Below are 18,872 nucleotides of genomic sequence, written 5' to 3'. Positions count from 1 at the left end.
CAGGCCACTGCAGTACAGCTCGGCTGGGCTTGGCTCAGTAGTATGAAAAGGATCTAGTTGTGCATGAACTGTATTTAACTTTTTTTGATTCCCCATGTTTCCTCTGCATTGCAGAATCATTGCCACCTGTGGGGAGTTGCTGAGACAGTGTGGTGCCTATGAGCAGCAGCTGTCAAACAAGTAAGACCAACACCATCACAATTGCTGAATTCCAAATCAACCCCCAGCCCCTACTCTGTAGTAACCTGACTCCCTGACTGATATCCATTCTTACTTCCCCCATTCTCTTGCCATGTCCTATAGGTGAAGTTTACTAAAGTACATTTTATTTAAATGTGCATTATATAGTACATGCGTCTCAACACACCTTACATGATGATCCTATAGGATCCTGGCCACGGCAGGCAAGTACCTGTCTGAGTCATACAGCCCTCTGAGCCTGGCGGGCATCCAGGAGGCCAGCTCCACGGAGAGGAAGACCAGCGGCAGGAACCCCTGGCAGGAGTACAACTACCTACAGAGGGGCAACATGGCAGAGTACAACAGCCTGATGGAGGTCCTCTACTCCCTCAAGGTATGGATGGTGATGCTGACGGAAAATGGAGATGACTTGGCACTGTTAACTTTAATTTGTGTCTGTGTATAGTTTTTTTAGAATGGGTACAATCAGGGAGAAAATATAGTCTTGAGGTTAATGTCTTTGTCATTTTTGCTTCGTTAAAGCCTTGTAATGCAATTAAGTGTGAGTATATTTTTAGGGAGTTAGGTCTGTTGTGAGGTCTGGCATGTTCAAGTTGCCATTGCTTTGTAGGAGAAGGGGACAGGTAACTCCAGTCTTTTGGCTGAGCCCCGAGTGGCTCTGACCCGTCTCAACCAGCAGGCCAATCAGCTGGCTTTCGACTCTGTCTTCCTGCAGATCAAACATCAACTCTGCCTGGTCTCCACAATGGAGGTGAGTGTGAGTGTGAGTGTGTGTGTGTTTATTAGAGAATGACCAGTGGATTTTTTTTAGGGCCGATGCCAATTTTTGGGGGTCAAGGAGGCCGATGGCCGATATTGAATATCATTACATTTGAATAAATGTTGGACAAAATTTCCATGAGATGCATTAATGCATACATTTTTTCATCAAACTATAAATGTGACTGTTTAACTACATAACAATATCATGGTAGTAATTGTATTTGAATGGTAAATCTCTTTATCAACTAGGTAAATTAAGATTGCATAGGCCTATTCACAATACAGGTGAATGCATATTCAATAGAAGTGTGTGCATGCATTGAGTTATTGAGCTTGTTTTGGCTGATCAGTGAAGTCTATGGTGCTACAGATGACAAACAATGTGTTTGCCTTCCACTTGGGGCTTATATTGGCCTACTGATCACTCCAGCATGTCATGCCTGTATGGAAGGACATCATATATGCACTGCTGTTAGTTTGAGAATATAAAATAACATCTATTCAATGCAAATGGGCCCAACGTAACGTCATGATGTGTGATCACGGATGCTTATGAAACTAGTGTGTGTGTGTGTGTGTGTGTGTATTAATATATATTAATATATGTGTGTGTATATGTATTAATATATACATGTGTATATAATATATATGTGTGTATATAATATATATGTATGTGTATAATATATATATGTGTGTGTATATGTATGAATGTGTGTATATATATGTGTGTATATATATATATATATACTGCTCAAAAAAATAAAGCGAACACGTAAACAACACAATGTAACTCCAAGTCAATCACACTTCTGTGAAATCAAACTGTCCACTTAGGAAGCAACACTGATTGACAATACATTTCACATGCTGTTGTGCAAATGGAATAGACAACAGGTGGAAATTATAGGCAATTAGCAAGACACCCCCAGTAAAGGAGTGGTTCTGCAGGTGGTGACCACAGACCACTTCTCAGTTCCTATGCTTCCCGGCTGATGTTTTGGTCACTTTTGAATGCTGGCGGTGCTTTCACTCTAGTGGTAGCATGAGACGGAGTCTACAACCCACATAAGTGGCTCAGGTAGTGCAGCTCATCCAGGATGGCACATCAATGCGAGCTGTGGCAAGAAGGTTTGCTGTGTCTGTCAGCGTAGTGTCCAGAGCATGGAGGCGCTACCAGGAGACAGGCCAGTACATCAGGAGACGTGGAGGAGGCCGTAGGAGGGCAACAACCCAGCAGCAAGACCGCTACCGCCGCCTTTGTGCAAGGAGGAGCAGGAGGAGCACTGCCAGAGCCCTCAAAATGACCTCCAGCAGGCCACAAATGTGCATGTGTCTGCTCAAACGGTCAGAAACAGACTCCATGAGGGTAGTATGAGGGCCCGACGTCAACAGGTGGGGGTTGTGCTTACAGCCCAACACCGTGCAGGACGTTTGGCATTTGCCAGAGAACACCAAGATTGGCAAATTCGCCACTGGTGCCCTGTGCTCTTCACAGATGGAAGCAGGTTCACACTGAGCACATGTGACAGACGTGACAGAGTCTGGAGACGCCGTGGAGAATGTTCTGCTGCCTGCAACATCCTCCAGCATGACCGGTTTGGCGGTGGGTCAGTCATGGTGTAGGGTGGCATTTCTTTGGGGGGCCGCACAGCCCTCCATGTGCTCGCCAGAGGTAGCCTGACTGCCATTAGGTACCGAGATGAGATCCTCAGACCCCTTGTGAGACCATATGCTGGTGCGGTTGGCCCTGGGTTCCTCCTAATGCAAGACAATGCTAGGCCTCATGTGGCTGGAGTGTGTCAGCAGTTCCTGCAAGAGGAAGGCATTGATGCTATGGACTGGCCCGCCCGTTCCCCAGACCTGAATCCAATTGAGCACATCTGGGACATCCATGTCTCGCTCCATCCACCAACGCCACGTTGCACCACAGACTATCTAGGAGTTGGCGGATGCTTTAGTCCAGGTCTGGGAGGAGATCCCTCAGGAGACCATCCGCCACCTCATCAGGAGCATGCCCAGGCGTTGTAGGGAGGTCATACAGGCACGTGGAGGCCACACACACTACTGAGCCTCATTTTGACTTGTTTTTAAGGACATTACATCAAAGTTGGATCAGCCTTTAATTTCGAGTGTGACTCCAAATCCAGACCTCCATGGGTTGATAAATTGGATTTCCATTGATTATTTTTGTGTGATTTTTGTTGTCAGCACATTCAACTATGTAAAGAAAAAAGTATTTAATAAGATTATTTCATTCATTCAGATCTAGGATGTGTTATTTTAGTGTTCCCTTTTATTTTTTTGAGCAGTGTATATTTTTTTTGGTGATCTGGAAAATATAATTTTTCAGCTGTCTAAACAACTCCGCTGCCAGGACTACATTTTAAACAACTCAATTGGCTAGTTCAACTATGTCAACTTGTTTCTACTGCTACGATTGGATAATGCGAGGCCTTAACTTCCCTTCCTTTCCCATCTCCTCACATCTCTCTCCATCTCTCAAATCACTTTGTCCTGTTTACTGCTACTATGAAAACTAGCTCAATGGCCATGACATTCGCTACCAAGCCATAAGTGTTTTAATATCTAACAAGGAGAGCGAGGGATGGCAAAAAAATATATATTTACAACAGGACAATAGCCTATCACGTGAATGATGCCCAGCGTAATAAACAATGCCTTTTTTTTGCGACTTGTTCGAATCATAGTCAAACACCTCATGTTGCCTAGCCCATAGGCCTATATGTTTTAATAAGGTTTGTATTACAACTAAAGTGGCCAAATAACTTCCTAAAATGAAGCACATTAATCCGCTTTACAAGGGGTGTAGAGCCTAACATGCTGACCACATTTATCGCAACGCGTGCGTGAGCGTTGCAAAATAAATGTACACAGAGAGGAGCTTGTGCATTTCAGGTAAAATTACAACCCAATGTTTATATCCTAGGACAAATTAGCTAGCAACAGCAAGCTAGCTAGCTAAATTGCATATCGACCTGTCCCCAAGTGAATACATTTGGTTCAGAATTTGGTTTTGATATTTCAACCTGCGTGTCCTGATCGCGTCTGGTATGGGTGGACAAAATCAACATGTGCACGATTGGTCTGGTCTGCATGTAACTGGCATATATAAGCAGCACGTGAGATTCAAGTTTGGGAAGATAATTTTCACCATAAAGATGCACCTTTATAATAAAAGCATTACATGCATAATTGCATTTGCTGTCACTTTTGATAATGGTGTTTTCCACTAATGGAACATTGTCGCTTATAACCTACTACCATGTGCACATTGCTGCGCTTATAATGTGAAGAAATAGCCTAATAGTTTATCAACATTTTAAGCTAAACATTCTGATCTGTTGCGTCAGCCACATTGCATAAACATTTTTTTTTTTTATGCTAGTGGTTGTATTAATTTGGGATCTATCGCATCCCTAAACTGTCTCAGACTATGTTTGGAATGTTTATTTCTTGCACAGAATAGAATAGGTCGACTTTTGTATTATGGAGGATAGTAGATTGACATAGGCTAGTGCTTTTGCTGTTCGTTAGGCCTACTCATCTTGTTGGCTGATGAAAAGTAAATGTGGGCAGTTCTTCCAATTTTTTTCATTTCACCTTTATTTAACCAGGTAGGCCAGTTGAGAACAAGTTCTCATTTACAACTGCGACCTGTGGGGACTTGCTTCCAGTTAGCCATAAGAGCATTAGTGAGGTCGGGCACCGATGTTGGGCGATTAGGCCTGGCTCGCAGTCGGCGTTCCAATTCTTCCCAAAGGTGTTCGATGGGGTTTAGGTCAGGGCTCTGTGCAGGCCAGTCAAGTTCTTCCACACCGATCTCAGCAAACACTTTCTGTATGGACCTCGCTTTGTGCATAGGGGCATTGTCATGCTGAAAAAGAGCCTTCCCCAAACTGTTGCCACAAAGTTTGAAGCACAGAATTGTCTCGAATGTCACGCTGTAGGGTTAAGATTTCCCTTCACTGGAACTAAGGGGCCTAGCCCGAACCATGAAAAACAGCCCGAGACCATTATTCCTCCTCTACCAAACTTTGCAGTTGACACTTTTAGGGCTGTGGCGGTCACAAAATTTTGTCAGCCGGTGATTGTCAAGCAAATAACTGTTGGTCTCACGGTAATTGACCATTAATTAACGAACACATTTAGCATCTCCTGGGTTCCACACATAGCCTACAAGCCATTTTAAAAAGTCTAATAAATCCATGTAATATGGCCTACACCTTAATAAATAAATCCATTATTTATTTTAGACGGGTCTAAAGAAGCATGATATGAAGAAAATTTAGCCTATTTCAGAAGAATAGCATACTCTCAGTTAGTATGTTAGGTCCTGATGTGGCTATGCTAAATGGCTGTCAGCTACATTAGTTTATTTAGCAGACAAGATTTGCTTATAATTAATTACGTGACATTATTTTATAGTGTGAAGAATACAATTGAACAAAGCTGAATAAAATATAAAATATTTTCTCCAAACGATTTGACGGAGTGCGCACATGTTGGTGTTGAGCGGTGTTGAGCGGTTAAAAATAAATAGGTACTGCTATATGCTTAATTTAGAGTTATAAATGTAACTTTAGTTGTTCTACAAACATGGGGCTATATGTTTTGAATTTTAATACATTGTAAGGCTGCATTAGACTAATGATGATTTGAAAAAAAGTTGCTTGAAAGGCATGAGCTCCGCTTGGTTTTTTTGCCCAGACCTGTACACACTCCATCAGTCTCTCATACACAATTTGACAAGCACCTGATAATGCCTCGAATTTCACTGCAGCATCCCCTTTGTGTCTATAATCCACCCTAAATAAATCCATGTCTTTTGTGGCCCGGAGTTCTGCGTTGTGCCCTTCTCTCTAAGTGTGCTGCGCAATCTGAATCGTCTCGGCTCTCTGTCACTGATTGGGTCTTTCTCACAGGCTACAAGTTAAGACAGACACATCCGTGACACAACTGCGCGTGTCCTTATACTATTCCGTGGTGCATATTGAAGATATTCATCTTTTAGTCTTTGCTAGGTAAAGCTCGGCCTCATCTCAGCTCACTGGTCACCATAACAACACCCACCCATAGCACGCGCTCCAGCAGGTATATCTCACTGGTCATCCCCAAAGCCAATTCCTCCTTTGGTCGCCTTTCCTTCCAGTTCTCTGCTGCCAATGACTGGAACGAACTGCAAAAATCACTGAAGCTGGAGACTCGCATCTCCCTCACTAGCTTTAAGCACCAGCTGTCAGAGCAGCTCACAGATCACTGCACCTGTACATAGCCCATCTGTAAACAGCCCATCTATCTACCTCTTCCCCATGTTGTATTTATTTATTTATCTTGCTCCTTTGCACCCCAGTATCTCTACTTGCACATTCATCTTCTGCACATCTACCATTCCAGTGTTTAATTGGTATATTGTAATTACTTCGCCATCATGGCCTATTTACTGCCTTAAAAACTTCTTATGGATACGTGGGACGGTAGCGTCCCACCTGGTCAACATCCGGTGAAATGGCAGAGCGCCAAATTCAAATTAAATTACTATAAATATTAAACTTTCATGAAATCACAAGTGTTGTTAATGCCCATGATTTTGGAATGAGATGTTCAACCAGCAGGTGTCCACATAGCTATACTACTTTACCAAAACTATCTGCTTAGCTAGCTTGCTTATTGCATGCATTTCCGGGCACATCGACACAAGCCTTATTATTAGTGAAATAACTAAACTAATATTTGCAACAGGAGTTTGATTTTGGTCACTGTCAATTCATCCATTTCTCAATACTGCACCTTTCTGTTGGAGAATGAGCTAGCTTGCGGCTGCTGATTTTCCCAGCTAGACAGTCCTTGGCATTGTGCAGTGCTTGTGGCTCAAGCAGTGAGTGGTGGCTGGCATAACAGCAGCTTTGCTATGTAGAGGGACTATCGGCAAAGCTAGTATCGGCTCGGACGATTATCGGTTGTTCTCTAGCGTGTACTAGTGTGTGAGTGTGTGTGTGTGCAGTCAGAGTGAGTCTTGTTTCTGTATGTAAATGTATGGCTTATACAGTGGGAAGAAAGTATGTGAACCCTTTAGAATTACCTGGATTTCTGCATAAATTGGTCATAACATTTTATCTGATCTTCATCTAAGTCACAACAATAGACAAACACAATCTGCTTAAACTAATAAAACACAAACAATTATAATTGTACATGTCTTTATTGAAAACACCGTGTAAACATTCACAGTGCAGGTTGGAAAAAGTATGGGAACCCTTGGATTTAACAACAGGTTGACCCTCCTTTGGCAGCAATAACCTTAACCAAACGTTTTCTGTAGTTGCAGATCAGACCTGCACAACAGTAAGGAGGAATTTTGGACCATTCCGCTTTACAAAACTGCTTCAGTTCAGCAATATTCTTGGGATGTCTGGTGTGAACCGCTCGAAGTCATGCCACAGCATCTCAATCGGGTTGAGGTCAGGACTGACTGGGCCACTCCAGAAGGCGTATTTTCTTCTGTTCAAGCCATTCTGTTGTTGATTTACTTCTGTCTTTTGGGTTGTTGTCCTGTTGCATCACCTAACTTCTGTTGTGCATCAATTGGTGGACAGATAGCCTTACATTCTCCTGCAAAATGCTGTGATAAACTTGGGAATTCATTTTTCCATTGCAGGCTGTCCCTCCACCATAGTTTACATTTGGGATGAGGTTTTGATGTTGGTGTGCTGTGCCTTCTCCACACATAGTGTTCTGTGTTCCTTCCAAACAACACAACTTTAGTTTCATCTATCCACAGAATATTTTGGAACATCCAGGTGTTCTTTTGCAAACTTCTGATGTGCAGCAATGTTTTTTTTTTTTTGGACAGCAGTGGCTTCTTCCATGGTGTCCTTCCATGAACACCATTCTTGTTCAGTGTGTTACATATTGTACACTCGTCAACAGAGATGTTAGCATCTTCCCAGAGATTTCTGTAAGTCTTCAGCTGACACTCTAGGATTCTTCTTAACCTCTTTGAGCAGTCATCTTTGCAGGTCGGCCACTCCTAGGGAGAGTAGCAACAGTGCTGAAATGTATCCATTTATAGACAATTTGTCTTACCGTGAACTGACTTTTAGAGATACATTAGTTACCCTTTCCAGCTTCATGCAAGGCAACAATTCTTAATCTTAGGTCTTCTGAGATCTCTTTTGTTCGAGGCATGGTTCACATCAGGCAATGCTTCTTGTGAATAGCAAACTGAAATTTTGTGTTTTTTTTTTTTTTATGGGGCAGGCCAGCTCTAACCAAAATCTCTAATCTCGTCTCATTGATTCGACTCCAGGTTAGTTGACTCCTGACTCCAATTAGCTTTTGGAGAAATTATTAGCCTAGGGGTTCACATACTTTTTCAAACCTAAACTGTGAATGTTTAAATGATGTATTCAATATAGACAAGAAAAATACAATAATTTGTGTGTTATTAGTTTAAGCACACTGTGTTTGTCTATTGTTGTGACTTAGATGAAGATCAGATCAAATTTATGCAGAACTCCAGGTAATTCCAAAGGGTTCACATACTTTTTCTTGCCACTGTATGTTCCATCTTGTACCATGGCTGTTATCAGAGCCGAGATGCAGGAGGCTTTGGAGAGAGCTATGCTGAAGACCTGCCTACTTTCAGCTTGTCCCCACAGGAGTACATCACCAATGTAAGTTTTTCCTGCTATGGGCTCAACATCTACAGGCTAATTCAAGTTAAAGAGTAAAATATAATTTTTGATATGTATTGTCATGACTCTCTCGCCTTGATGAGGATCACAGGTGCCAGATCAGCCTTGCACATGGCTGACAGATAGCTAGACCCCCCCCCCCCTCCCACAGGATAGGAGAGGGGGGAGTTGGGCTGGTTTTATGACTTAATAGCTGGTCATAAATAGTTGGCACAAACTCTACCTCTGGCTCTCTAGTATGGGGAGGCAAAAATCTCTTTGTTCCAGAGACTTTTGCCGCCAAAACCTTTTCTCCAAGAGTATGAACTTTGGAACAATATTCATAAGAGAGGAATGGTCTGTGGGGATTTAAAGAATAATTCTGTCATGTTGCTTCTCATTTTGTGATGTCATTAAAAACTATATAACGGAAATACTGTAACTTAGGAAGTAAACACATTCTAGCTGTAAAGTTTCCATCCAATAGGATGTTAATACAAAATGAAGAACGATGAAACTATTTCTGAAAAGATAGAAATGTGATTTTGATCTTCTAATGAGATAATGGTTTTCATGTCCCTTGCACACTAAGCCACACCCCTAATGAGGTCAGAAGAGCATGTCAGTGTGACAGAACCGCCTTTCTGACCAGAGTGTTCAAAGGACTCACTAAGAATTAACGTAGCAGACCAAAACATGCCTAGTTGCTGCTGACGTGTGAAGTGGTCGAGAGCCTGAACCTGAATAATCAACCTTGAGACCACTAGAAGACCAGCCTGACGGACAGCGTGAGCTGAACGTTACTAATGTTTAAAACTACAAGACCAGACAGTGTGGAGCGGTGGCTACATGGCTGAAAATGGTGAGACCCGTACATTGCAGGGTTACTACTGGCGTGTAAAGTGGTCGGGTGCTGTACCCTGAATAATCAACCATTCATAACAAAAGACGTGAGACGTTAGTCTACACGTTGAAATGGTGAGAATCTGGAGCTCTCAACTTCAACACTAGAAGAGAAGATAACCTCACCTAGGAGACCAGAAACATTCTCAGTCTGCAGCTGTGCATGTAAAAGTGCTCTAAGAACTTTGACTAAAGACACAAGTTAGGAAGGAGAATCCCCACAGACCATTGGTACATCTGAAGTATCTGTCTAACAAGCACTCCACTACCAGAGAAGCTCTACAAAGATGGACATTGTGACTTCTGGTGGACCACCATAGTCTTACATATAGCCACTACCCATAGACGGATCGATTGGTTTCAGTGGATAGATGACGATCAGGGACAGCTATGTGTAAATATATATCGCATTTCCAATCCGCATGAGCGGTGGTTAGGGTGCTAAGTATTAATATTTCTGTGAGTGTAGCTTCCAAATGTATCCAAGTGTTGTACCCCTCCCTCTCCATATGTGTAACAAGCTGTCATATCTTGTCAGTCCTCTAGGGACTTTTATCTCATGTATGTGTATTCTGTGTTATTTAGTTAGTAAATAAATAAATGATTAAATAAAGTACTAGATATTCAGAAGGGCTAGGGTTCTTGCAGATCCAAGGATTATGCGATGTTCAGAATGAGACTGAGGTAATAATGATTAATAAGTGACTGTTATTGATGTAAGAGATATCTATACATCTTTAGTTTAAGTCCGGAGATAGTAACTCATTAAACAACTTTTCCCGTGGTGCCCCAAATTCCTAATGAGTTTATTGTTAATGATTAATTTAATCGAGTAACAATTAAACAGTTAGTTGATACAATAAATAAGTAATCAGATTAATGATCGTCATGTCACGACAGTATTATGTAATACATAGCCTGTCTTTAGAAAACAATAGTGGGGTTTTCTATTGGAAATGTTCAGTTAGTGTTACTATAGTACCATGAATGTTCAGGCTAGCAGACATGAGTGTGTTAAGGTGGCTAACTGCCTGTGTTTCGCCCTGACAGATAGGACAGTACATCATGTCTCTGCCGCTCCACTTGGAGCCCTTTGTGACGCAAGAGGACCCGGCACTGGAATTGGCTCTGCATGCAGGCAAACTGCCCTTCCCTCCTGAGCAAGGTGACTGTCTCTCCTCTTCTCTCTCTTTCGGTCTCTCCCTCCATCTGTCTTTGAAATTGTGTTTTCTACATTGGATAAAAGTAGAGACTCGGAGCTAGAAAATGGTATATCATACACTGCATTTGAGGAACAATGGGAAAGTAATTCTGCTTTGAAAGTTGATCAACTTGTAAACTCAGTTTTGAGGAAATCTATTTTGCTAAGACGACTAGAGCAGAGATATTATCAATATGTTTTGCCCTAATACCCTCAAAACCAACAAAAATAATGGTTGGTGACAATTCACTGATTTTAAAGGTCCTGAACAGTCAAAATCATGTTTTTCATGAAATTGGATGATAATTGGATGAAACCAGATCAAAGTAGGACTACCAAAATATGAAAAATGACTGTTGCTTCTACATTCATAAAATTGTATCAAAGTTACTGGTCCCCTCCCCCATGTCAAACACTTGGATTCAGGAGGCTGGATGGAGGCAAGATTATTAAGGGCTTTTTGTGACATCACAAAAGTAGTAATTTGAATACATCAATGGTAAAATGTTATTCTCTTACCGAATTTAAATAAGTTGCACCTTGTAACCAACATCGCAGGAGAAAGGTTTGCTGAGGGGCATGGTTTACATACAAGCTATTCGGAAAGTATTTGTACCGTTACGGCTTTATTCTAAAATGTATTAAATTAATTATTGTCCTCATCAATATACACACACACACACACACACACACACACACACACACACACACACACACAATACCCCTTAATGTCAAAGCAAAAAACTGTTTTTTAGAAATGTTTGCAAATGTGTAATTAAAAAAAAAAACAGAAACCTTATTTACATAAGTATTCGGACCCTTTGCTATGAGACTCAAAATTGAGCTCAGGTGCATCCTGTTTCCATTGATCATCCTTGAGATGTTTCTACAACTTGGATTCAGTCTAATGAAGCAAAATGGGAAATGTTGTTTTTTATATTGGATAAAAGTAGAGACTCAGAGCTACAAAATGGCATATCATGCACTGCATTTGAGGAACAATGGGAAAGTAACTGTGCTTTGAAAGTTGATCAACTTGTAAACTCACTTTTGAGAAAATGGCTTTTTGAATGTTTTGGTGTCTAGTGAAGAGCTCTTCTTTGTCTACACCCATTCAGCATCATTCACACACTCTTAAGCTTTAGCACTACCCATCTCGTTTCACTCTCGGAGTGTTCAGAGCGCACAGTTGACGCTATGGCCGATTATTTGTTTACCTCTGGATAACATGAAAACAGCCTAACCAGCTCTGCTGGCAACAATTTCATTATGCTTTTTTGCAGACGTTTACTGACACTGGCCATATTCAACGGGTGCTGTACACGTCACATAACGAGCCAGCCAGCCAGCTAACGTTAGCTATTGAAACAACAATGAACACAGTGCCAAAGATGCCACAATGCTGGGAGCTAACCAACCAGGTTCAATGTTAGCTAGCTGACATTAGGCTCTAACTAGAAAAGCAAACGGCTCTGGGATACGAATAATAACGTCAGCTAGGGAGCCAGCTAGCTAGCTAGCTAGCTAGCTAGCTAACAGTACACTTTAGCTTGAAATAAAACCACTTTCTGTCAAAATAGAAATGTGTAACATCTGTAGCTAGCTATCTTACCTGTATACATCATCATGCATGATGGACGCGTTTCCCTGTCAGGAATGCCATACCACGGTTTCTCTTAGTATGAAGATGTAATCCGGAGACAGGTGTTTTCTCAATCTCTTTAGCTATCATACTCAAATTCCACTGATTTCAAAACTTGATCCTCCAGTAAGCATTTCACTGTAAACCTGTTGTATTCGACTCATGTGACAAATAACATTTGATTTGAGGTGATGACCTTCCGGAGCTGGACAACACGGCAGACTACTGGCTGGGCTCTATCGCCAGGGCGACGATGCAGACGTACTGTGACGCCATCCTGCTCATCCCAGAGCTCACGGCCCACTCTACCAAACAGCTGGCCACCGACATTGGTACCTGACCACCATCACTTACCTACAAAATATGCTTGATAGATCTAGAATTAGGGAACTATGTTGTACATGGAGCAAACATGTTTATAAGTATGTCATTGCTTCTTGTGTGCTGTTTGATCATCTGGAGTTGGTTGTTTAGAAAAAATCAAATTCTACTGTGGGTTTTTATGTAGACTCATAATATTTTCAGACGATTTAACGTAAACCAAGAAGCAATACATACTTATACACACATTGGTTGTAAGTATGAAGTTATTTGTAACTACACTGATGTTGCTAGTAATAGAGCATCATCAAGTATTCCAAAGTCCTACTTGCCAAAGCATCAATAAGTTTATCATTAAGCTTTGCAGGTACACTCTACGTCTATTTGTATTCTCGGAAACTCACAACTAAACTGTTGCGTAATTGCATCATATGCTCGATTTAAGTTCAGGGGGGACATGTTAGAGAAAGGTACGAACGTGACTTGTGAAGTCTCCACCCCCTTTCAAGTCTATAGGATGTTCCCCTCCCTTTCAGAAATTCGAAAGATGCGAGAACCGGAAAAAAAATCTGCAAACTGTTCCTCGTTGTCGTCACATCCCACAATCATCTGTTGACAGACGCTACGATACCATTTATGTTACGTCTCCACAAGAGATGAATTGGTAATTATATAGAAATAATGTAGTAATTAATAGGTAATAATATACAATGCCTTCAAAGTAGTCACAACTTTACTTTATTCACATTTTTTTGTGTTACAGCCTCAATTTTAAAATGGATTAAATTGAGATTTTGTTTGTCACTGGCCTACACACAATGCCCCATAATGTCAGTGGAATTATGTTTTGGGACATTTTTACAAATTAATAAAAAATTACAATCTGAAATGTCTTGAATCAATAAGAATTCAACCCCTTTGTTATGGCAAACCTAAATAAGTTCAGGATTAAAAATGTGCCCTAAATAAGTTCAGGAGTAAAAATGTGCTTAAGAGCAGTGTGTGAGGTTGTAAGTAACAAGAACATTTCCCAGGACATAGACATATCTGATATTGGCAGAAAGCTTAATTTCTTGTTAATCTAACTGCGCTGTCCAATTTACAGTAGCTATTGCAGTGAAAGAATACCATGCTGTTGTTTGAGGAGAGTGCACATTTTTTAACAAAGTTTATTAATAAACAAATTAGGCACATTTGGGCAGTCTTGATACATTTTGAACATAAATGCAATGGTTCATTGATCAGTCTAAAAGTTTTCACATACACTGCTACCATTTGGTGGCCAAAATATAAATTGCACCTAGATTCCTAAGTCGTATAAGATGATAAAGTAAAACAAAAAAAAAACATTGTTTTCTTCTTTGTATTTTACCTAATGTACATTCATTTCGCATTTCCACAAACTTCAAAGTGTTTTCTTTCAAATGGTATCAAGAATATGCATATCCTTTGCCTCAGGTCCTGAGCTACAGGCAGTTAGATTTGGGCATGTCATTTTAGGCGAAAATTGAAAAAAAGGGTCCGATCTTTTAACAAGTCACATAAGTTGCATGGACTCATTTTTTTGTGCGATCATAGTGTTTAACATAATTTTTTTCTGTACCCCACACAAGGTATGTAAGGTTCCTCAGTCATGCAGAGAATTTCAAACACAGATTCAACCCCAAAGACCAGGGAGGTTTTCCAATGCTTCGCAAAGAAGGGCACCTAATGGTAGATGGGTACAACAACAACAACAAAAAACAGACATTGAATATCCCTTTGAGCATGGTGAAGTTATTAATTACACTTTGGATTGTGTATCAATACACTCAGTCACTACAAAGATACATGCATCCTTCCTAACTCAGTTGCTGGTGAGGAAAGAAACTGCTCAGGGATTTCACCATGAGGCCAATGCTGACTTTAGAATAGTTTGAGTTTAATGGCTGTGATAGGAGAAAACAGAGGATGGATCAACAACATTGTAGTTACTCCAAAATACTAACCTAATTGACAGAGTGAAAATAAGGAAGCCTGTACAGAATACAAATATTCCAAAACATGCATCCTGTTTGCAACAAGGCATTAACGTGAAACTTAAACATTTTTGGCAAATCTAACTTTTTGTCCTGAATACAAAGTGTTATGTTTGGGGCAAATCCAATACAACACATTACTGAGTATCACTCAACATATTTTCAAGCATAGTGGTGGCTGCGTCATGTTATGGGTATGCTTGTAATCGTTAAGGACTGGGGAGTTTTTCACTATAAAAAAGATAGGGAATGGCACTAAGCACAGGCAAAATCCTAGAAGAAACCTGGTTCAGTCTGCTTTCCACCAGACACTCGGCGATGAATTCACCTTTCAGCAGGACAATAACCTTAAAACACAAGGCCAAATCTACACTGGAGTTGCTGTTAATACTTTCTGAAGGCACTAGTATGTCCATACTGTGTTTTCAGGGTGTCTGTAACAGTGTTGGTCTTCTTCTAACTCCCCACAGACTATCTGAGCAATGTGATGGATGCTTTGGGCTTGCAGCCCTCCAGGACCCTGCAGCAGATTGTGACCCTGCTGAGGGCCAAGCCAGAGGAGTACAGACTGACAGCCAAACTGCTACCCCGTAGACTGGTGTCCACCATCGCTGCCCTGAGGGGGCTGGAACACTGACCACGGTCACACTCTAAACAGGTAATGGACTATGGACAAACATTTGCTCTTTTGCTAACTCTGGCACATTGACATTTATATGAACACGGAAATGTTGATTTAATGTGCACTGTTCCTGTCACATAAGTCAAACATTAGAAATATAGGGCCCAGAGTTCTCTCACCCTAACACAAATACGTTGTTTCCTTCCTGATCTGTGTTGGTCAGACATATCTTGTGTTTACACCTGACTAAAAAAACTAATCCCGTGTCAAAGAATGTAGATGAAAAACAATCAATTGACAAACATTATACTAAGTATAAATATGGATTTATGTAATGTAACAATCACATAAACAATCTGTTTCCCTTTCTGTAGATATGATAACTAGAATCTGGAGTCTGGACCCCTGGTATGGCAGAAACCTGAGAAGTCTTCATTTAGGGATATTTCCATCATGAAATGGCTATAAGCAACATCTGGTTATGAAATATTTAAACTGCTTTGGAATTATACTGTTTATGTTGTCTTTTTTTATATTGCTTTCTATTATGGCTAATTTCTGGAAATCAGGGTAGAAATGGTTTTGCTTATTTGTAATGTACTGGAATCTGTCCACTAATTTAATAAACGTCTGGCCTCTTTCTTCAACTCTTTGATAATGAAGTTAATTGAAGATTCAAATTAAATGTCTGATTGAAAAGAGACCTTTTTATTTTTAGAACCAAATCTCTATGTGTGATGTAAATGTCATGTTATAGAAGGGTTCAGACACCTCTTTTGTGATTAAACTTGTGTAGTATGGGGCCCTGAAAAAATATGAACAAAGGCAACAACAAAAAAAGACCCAAATATGTCCTTTTCGAAACGGCAAAGCTCTGTTTAGTGATGCAGGTTGTTAGATGTTGTACACATGAAACTGTTATTCCGAACTTTATCCTCAACATTATATTACATTTTTTTGCGACTCGAGCAATACCTCTGTCCATTCCAATGTGAAGGAAACACTTGAGTAAATGAGAGGCACAAAGTATACTGAACAAAAATATGAACGCAACATGCAACAATTTCAAAGATTTTACTGAGTGACAGTTCATGTAGGGAAGTCAATCAGTTGAAATAAATGTATTAGCCCCTAATCTATGGATTTCACATGACTGGGACAGATATTTTAAGAAGTTAGGGGCGTGGATCAGAAAACCAGTCAGTATCTGGTGTGACCACCATTTGTCTCATGCAGCGTGACTTCTCCTTCACATAGCGTTGATCAGGCTGTTGATTGTGGCCTGTGGAATGTTGTCCCACTCTTCAATGGCTGTGCGAAGTTGCTGGATATTGGCGGGAACTGGAACACGCTGTCATACACGTCGATCCAGAGCATCCCAAACATGCTCAATGGGTGACATGTCTGGTGAGTATGCAGGCCATGGAAGAACTGGGACATTATCAGCTTCCAGGAATTGTGTATAGATCCTTGCGACATGGTGCCGTGCGTTATGTTGAAACATGAGGTGATGGTGGCAGATGAATGGCATGACAATGGGCCTCAGGATCTCATCACGGTACCTCTGCATTCAAATTGACATTGATAAAATGCAATTGTGTTCGTTGTCCGTAGCTTATGCCTTCCCATACCATAATCCCACCGCCACCATGGGGCACTCTGTTCACAACGTTGACATCAGCAAACCGCTCGCCCACACTATACCATACACGTGGTCTGCGGTTGTAAGACCGATTTGGACATACTGCCACATTTTTAAAAAAGGACGTTGGAGGCAGTTTACGGTAGAGAAATTAAAATTAAATTATCTGCAAACAGCTCTGGTGGACCTACCTACAGTCAGCATTGCAATTGCACGCTCCATCATCTTGAGACATCTGTGGCATTGTGCAAATTTTGTGTAATGATCTTGCTATTTAATCAGCTTCTTGATATTCCACACCTATCAGGTGGATGGATTATCTTGGCGAAGGAGAAATGCTTACTAACAGGGATGTAAACAAATTTGTGAACAAAATTTGAGAGAAATAAGTATTTTGTGGGTATGGAAGAATTCTGGGATCAACACTTTACATGTTGTGTTTATTGAAAGCATGGAGTGCTTCCACACAGGTAGTTCCAGACAATTGTAGAATCTATGCCAAGGTGAATTGAAGCTGTTCTGGTGGCTCTTGGTGGCCCAACGCCCTATTATGACACTTTATGTAAGTGTCTCCTTTAATTTGTCAGTTTTCTGTAGCAGCAGGCTACACAGAGAATGGAACAGCTGGATAGGTGAAAGGGGTATATAGGCTAACGTTGCGGATAAAGTTCGGAATGACTATTTCATGTGTACAACATCTAAAGAATTTTTTGGGGGGGACATACAACACATCAAGGATGAGGAAGTAATTTGATGTTTGGGGTCAGTTTCTCAAAAACAAGTAAAAAAAATTAAATGACTACTCCTGTAGCCCTTTGTACTCATACCTGTATACGGGTTGAAAATAGCAGATTTCAAATCAAATTTATTTGTCACGTGCTGAATACCATGTGCCGTGTAATGCTTACTTACAAGCCCTTAATCAACAATGCAGTTAAGAAAATGGAGTTCAGAAAATGTTTACTAAATAAAATAGTTATAAAATAAAAATAATAATGAGGCTATATACAGGGGTACCGGAACCGAGTCAATGTGCGGGGGTACAGGTTAGTCCAGGTAATTTGTACATGTATGTAGGGGTAAAGTGACTATGCATAGATAATAAACAGCAAGAAGCAGCAGTGTAAAAACAAGGGGGGGTGTGTCAATGTAAATAGTCCGGTGGCCATTTGATTAATTGTTCAGCAGTCTTATGGCTTGGGGGTAGAAGCTGAGCTGTTAATGAGTCTTTTGGACCTAGACTTGGCGCTCCGGTACAGCTTACTGTGCGGCAGCAGAGAAAACAGTGTATGAGTTGGGTGACTGGAGTCTTTGACAATTTTTGTTGGACCTTCCTCTGACACCACCTAGTATATATAGGTCCTGGATGGCAGGAAGCTTGGCCCCAGTGATGTACTGGGCTGTACGCACTACCTTCTGTAGTGCCTTACTGTCAGATGCAGAGCAGTTGCCATACCAGGCGGTGATGCAACCGGACATGATGCTCTCGATGGTGCTTTTTGTGGATCTGGGGACCCATGCCAAATCTTTTCAGTCTCCTGGGGGGGGGGGGGGGAAGCATTGTCGCGCCCTCTTCATGACTTTCTTGGTGTGTTTGGACCATGTTACTTTGTTGGTGATGTGAACACCAAGGAACTTGAAACTCGAACCGCTCCACTACAGCCCGTCGATGTGAATGTGGGCGTGTTTGGCCCTCCTTTTCCTGTAGTCCATGATCATCTCCTTTGTCTTGCTCACGTTGAGGGAGAGGTTGTTGTCCTGGCACCACACTGCCAGGTCTCTGACCACCACCCTATAGGCTGTCTCATCGTTGTCGGTTATCAGGCCTACCACCGTTGTCGTCAGCAAACTTAATGATGGTGTTGG

General features: G+C 41.2%; 1 protein-coding gene across 4 annotated transcripts in view; it reads left to right on the top strand.

Moving 5' to 3' along the window:
• LOC106578298 (conserved oligomeric Golgi complex subunit 7) overlaps positions 1-16,011 on the top strand; it is a 43,168-nt gene extending 27,157 nt beyond the window's left edge. For all 4 annotated transcript variants that reach the window (XM_014156971.3, XM_014156970.3, XM_045701995.2 and 1 more), the window contains 8 exons: positions 115-180; positions 388-574; positions 812-952; positions 8,574-8,657; positions 10,611-10,725; positions 12,592-12,735; positions 15,213-15,400; positions 15,739-16,011. In XM_014156971.3, the coding sequence (XP_014012446.2) occupies positions 115-180; positions 388-574; positions 812-952; positions 8,574-8,657; positions 10,611-10,725; positions 12,592-12,735; positions 15,213-15,379 (904 nt within the window). In that variant the 3' untranslated portion in view covers positions 15,380-15,400; positions 15,739-16,011. The remainder of the gene's footprint in view (positions 1-114; positions 181-387; positions 575-811; positions 953-8,573; positions 8,658-10,610; positions 10,726-12,591; positions 12,736-15,212; positions 15,401-15,738) is intronic.
• Positions 16,012-18,872: the final 2,861 nt, after the last annotated feature.

The sequence above is a fragment of the Salmo salar genome, chromosome 19 (assembly GCF_965601325.2).
Source record: "Salmo salar chromosome 19, fSalSal1, whole genome shotgun sequence".
In the NCBI taxonomy this organism is placed as follows: domain Eukaryota; kingdom Metazoa; phylum Chordata; class Actinopteri; order Salmoniformes; family Salmonidae; genus Salmo; species Salmo salar.
This window is presented reverse-complemented; position numbering and strand designations above follow the sequence as displayed.